Source organism: Monodelphis domestica, chromosome 3, assembly GCF_027887165.1.
Source record: "Monodelphis domestica isolate mMonDom1 chromosome 3, mMonDom1.pri, whole genome shotgun sequence".
Taxonomy (NCBI): Eukaryota; Metazoa; Chordata; class Mammalia; order Didelphimorphia; family Didelphidae; genus Monodelphis; species Monodelphis domestica.
The window spans coordinates 33,898,669-33,903,681 of NC_077229.1; the positions used below are offsets into that span (position 1 = coordinate 33,898,669).

A 5,013-nucleotide genomic window follows, 5' to 3' on the forward strand; every position below is an offset into this window, starting at 1 on the left:
TGGTGGAATCTCTGTGGGCAAAGTTTCCTAAGATACCAAGGGCTTATCACTTGTCTTCTCTATATTCAGATTCAATGGGAATTTGACAAGGTCAGGATTGGGACTTGGGAAAGAGACTGTCTGGAAAATGGTTTTTAAGTGGTCAAAAATATCATTATGAATCCATAATAATAATAATAAAGCTAACATTCCTATAACATCTACTATTTTACAGGCACTGTGCTAAGAATATTTATCCCATTTGATTATCACAATGAGCTTGGAGATAGGAGATATTACTATCTGAATTTTTCATCTGAGGAAACTGAGGCAAGAGCGAAGTGACTTGCTCTGAGCTACACAGCTAGTAAATATCTGAGGCTGGATTTGAATTCAAGTCTTCCTGGGTCCAGGTCCAGTGCTTTATCCATTGTGCCACTGCCCTATGACCTATCAACAATGTGATATGGTACCACCATAAGCTAATGCTATTTTGGTGGCATTAAAAGAGGATCCTGGCTTAAACCTTGTGCCCTCTGCCCTGGTCAGTCAAAATGCCTCTGAATTATGGTGATCTGTTCTGGTTTCCATGTTAGAAAGGACTTTGATAAATGGGAAAGCCTCAAAGAGGCAGGGAAGGCAATCGTGCCGCTTTGCTAAGAGTCTTCCTTTTAATGCACTGTCTTATTACAAAGTTGATTATTCTTGTAACAACTTGAAAAACTTTATGTAACTCCGCACTAATATTTATAGATACAAGTAATTGGTTCTGAAGCATGCAGTGTATTCAAATGTCACGAATGCTTGTCGACCTGTGTATTGTTCTGGCAGCCGTGGAGCCGTCAGTGCAGAGTTCAGTATGGTTCTCCCACTTTATACTGTTTTTAATTAAAAATTCATCAATGGCATTGAAAACGTATCTTCCTGTAACAGTGCCATCAGTCAATTTACAGAGTAGCAAATTGGTAACAAATATTGCCTGACATCGCTTTCTGCATTCTCTCCTACATATGCAATCAAAGGAGCATCCTTAACTACATTGGTTGCTTCATCCCCTCACAATACAAAATAGAAAGACTTTAGCTTCTCAATTAATTGCTTGCAAAGGTCTTTAGACATGTGGGCAATTATCTCTCCCGCAATATTATCTGTAAGTGGAAGCAGCCAAAGCTGTTTTGCATATGATTCACCAAGCATCATTTTCACCATATCCATCGTTGCAGGCAGGGTGCTTTTTCTCCTTGATTGTAGATTTTTTTCTCCTTTACATTTAGCAATTCTGTAAGCGAGCTCATATGAGGCAAATTATATTTTTGATGTCACAGATATTATTTTTGACAAAGTTCATTTTGGCATCTAATTCTGTCTGGAAAACTTTTGTCTTGATAACATTTTGCATGCACACTTTCAAGATGTCATTTCAGTTTTGTTTGCTAAAAGATTTATACAGAGCAAAAGTTTTTTTTTCTATTCGTAATAATGCTTGGGAGGATAACTTGATGACTCAGTGATTACCAAGGCAGGCCTGGAGCCAGGAGGTCCTGGTTTCAAATGTGCCCTCAGACACTTCCTAGCTGGGTGACCCTGGGTAAGTCACTTTTCTCCCATTGCCCAGCCCTTACCATCCTTCTTCCTTGGAAGCAATACACAGTATTGATTCTAAGATGGAAGAACAGGGTTTTAAAAAATACTACTACTTGTGAAATTCAGTAATAAATATAGTGGATCCTATAATCTGAATTTAATTTTATTGCTTTGTACTTCTGTTTCTATCATTTGGACTCTTTTTTCTCTATCCTAGTTTCACCTCTTCCAGGGGATTTCCTCAATACCAGCAGGAAGAAAGAGTTCATTTTAAAAATGAGACAAAAGGTTTAAGACAATTATATTTAAATTGGATTTTGTCAGCTTCCTAGAACTATTCTTAAGTTATTTCAGTATTCTTTAAATGACAGTTTTTTGGGATGCAAGCCTTTGATATTGTACTTATCAAAATGACTGGTTTTGAGAAACATAACAAATATTATGGCACTCCTAAACTCCATACAAAATCTCTTACGTTTTTTTAAAACCTTTACCTTCCATCTTACAGTCAATACTGTACATTAGTTGGAAGACAGAAGGGCAGAAGGGGTCAGGCCATGAAAGGTAATTGAAGTGTCTGAATCCAGATTTGAACCCAGGACCTCCCATCTCTGGTCTTGGCTCTCAATCTTCTCAGCAACCTAGCTTCTCCTCAAAGTCTCTTTAACTTTGAGTTTATACACAGAATAATGACATAACTCCTCTGGTGGCACATGCCTACACTGCCTGGTGATGATGGCAGCCTAGTGGTGTTGAGATTCAATGTGTAACATTTTTTCTGCCCTTTAGAGTGTGAGCTCCTTGAGGACAGGAAGAGTCTTATTTTCCTTTGTGCTTACACATGCTTTATTGATTCAATTAAAAAAAAATGACTGCCTTCGCCCGCATTAAGAATTAAGTAATGGCTCTATCAGATTCCCAGACTAGCTTTGCTTCTTTTTTTGGGTGGTTGTTGTTGACTCTTTAACTTTGGGTTTTTTGGAACAATGGAGATACATCTATGCAAGAGTTATGCTTGAGAATATCATCAAAGTTTGGCCATTGCCTTGTGCCCTGCTGAAAGTTTCTACGTCATATCAACCATATGTAATCGAAGGAGCATCCATTGAGCTCCTCTGCTAGTGGTACCCCCCCCCCCATTCCAGTTTGGAAAACCTATCACATGAGTATTGGTTGGAGATGCAAGGGATGATGACAGATGTCTTCAAGCACTTGAAGCCCTGCCCTTTAGAAAGGGGCAGTGATGTAGCCTAGTGAATAGAGTGCCATGCCCAGAGTTGGGAGGACCTGCAGTTCCAATCTGGCTTCAGACACTTTCTAACTGTGTGACCCTGGGCAAGTCACTTAATCCCAATTGCTTAGCCCTTACCACTCTTCTGCCTTAGAATCCATATGATTCTTAAAAAAAATAAAACCCTTACCTTCCATCTTAGAAAAACACTGTGCATTAATTCCAAGAGAGAAAAGTGGTAAGGAATAGATAGGTACTGAGGTTTAAGTGACTTGCCCAGGGTCACACAGCTAGGAAGTGTCTGAGGCCAGAAATGGATAGACAGTAAGGGTTTAGAAAAAGAAATAAAAAAGGGAGGGTAGAATGGTTCTGGTTGGCCCTAGAGGATGGAACTGGGAGTAGTGGGTAACAGTTACCGAGACACAAGTTAGGCTAGATGGCTTCTTTCTTAGCTGAGATTATAGGAGTGAACTGGGTAGGAGAGGGTAGAGGGAAGAGTGAAGGGTGCTGATGCTACTGGTTCACCCACATGGCTAACTACGTGCCTGTGTTTGTCTGTTTAAACCCAGGAGGCAGCCTTTCCAAGCAGGACTGGACCATCCAGTGGCCAACCCCAGAGGCTGGGAAGGAGAACAATCCAGCTTGCCCAGCTGAGTCTACTCCGTGGATCCGTACCCACCTTTCCCAGAGCCCCAAAGTCCAGTCCAAGTGTATTCAGCACTACTGTCCCCCTGGCCCCACTCTTGGCCCTGTGTACACCCATGTGGACAGACTGACCGTGGAAGGCTACCCAGGCCTCTGCCCCCCACTGGAGTCTGGGCACCGGTCCCTGCCACCCTCTCCCCGGCAGCGGCATGCGGTCCGTACACCACCCCGCACGCCGAACATTGTCACCACGGTGACCCCACCTGGTACACCTCCCATGAGGCGGAAGAACAAGCTGAAGCCCCCGGGGACCCCACCCCCTTCCTCCCGTAAACTAATCCACCTCATCCCTGGCTTCACTGCTCTGCACCGGAGCAAGTCCCACGAATTTCAGTTGGGGCATCGGGTGGACGAGAGCCACACTCCAAAGTAAGTGCGGTCTGGGGGGCTGGCACTAACTTGGACTTCGGGAATGGGGATGCTCCTGGTGAATGGGAAGTAGGCATGGACAGGGCTATTCTGTCTCTCTGTGAGATCTCCTCCAGGAAACAATTGTGTCTCCCCTCCTGTGGGAAAAAGGGCCCTGGCGCCATTTTTTCCTTTGAGGGTAAAGGGCTTAATAGTTAACTGGGAACTTCGAGGTGCCATGTTTTGGTAGGAGATCTCAGAAATAAGGAGATCCTGGATCTAGAGCTGGAAGAACCTCTGTGGGGGTCACCTCCCACCTACCCACTTTACAAAAGGGGAAACTGAGGTCCAAGATGAATCAGTGACTGAGGATCATCAAATCATAAATCTAGAGCTAGAAAAGATGGGAAATAGCAACACCTAGCATTTATATAGTACTTTAAGGCTGTGAAACATTTTCCAAATATTCCTTCATATCCTGAGAGGTAGTTGCTATTATTTTCCCCAATTTTTACAAATGAGGAAACTGAGATAGACAGAGGTGAAGTTACTTTCCCAGGGTCACATAGGTAGGTAATATTTGATGCTGGATTTGAATTCAAGTCTTCCTCACTTCTGGTACAGTTCTCTATCCACTGGGCCACCTGTCTACCTTTATGTGCCATGCACTTTGTTTTGCATTTGAAATACATAGACAGAACTTGAAAGGAATGCCTGCCCTCAGTAAGCTTACATTCTAATGGAGGGGGAGGATTGCTTAAGGTTCTCTTTTGTGGGAAATAATTCCTAGACATCAGGGAGCCAAGCTTTGTATCTTCTAGTGCCCTTGGCCTCCCACAAAGCCCCTCTTTAGGCTGGGAGGCTATTGATTGGGCAGGGGCAGCAGTTTAGACTCCTTTCTGATTCATTAGGGAGAGGGAGTTCCCAATCAGCACCCATGCTGCCTTGTTTCCCTTGCCATCTCCTCTCTGGTGAAGGCAATATGTTCTGCTTCCTCTTGATTTTTGGGCAGAGGACTGTTACCCTCTATCCCTGGAACAGTAAAAACTGCTGGGGTGTGAAGCCTATAAGAGGATGGTAAGTAAAAAAAAGAGTGTTCTCTCTCTCACTCTCTCTGTTTCTGTCTCTCTGTCTCTTTCTCTCTGTCTCTCTGTGTCTCTCTCCCA

The 5,013-nt window shown here is 43.2% G+C and overlaps 1 protein-coding gene across 1 annotated transcript in view; it reads left to right on the plus strand.

Moving 5' to 3' along the window:
* Positions 1-3,230: 3,230 nt before the first annotated feature.
* LOC100023537 (kinase suppressor of Ras 2) overlaps positions 3,231-5,013 on the plus strand; it is a 341,593-nt gene continuing 339,810 nt past the window's right edge. Inside the window, exon 1 of the mRNA XM_056821664.1 lies at positions 3,231-3,868. Coding sequence (XP_056677642.1) covers positions 3,324-3,868 — 545 coding nt within the window. The 5' untranslated portion in view covers positions 3,231-3,323. The remainder of the gene's footprint in view (positions 3,869-5,013) is intronic.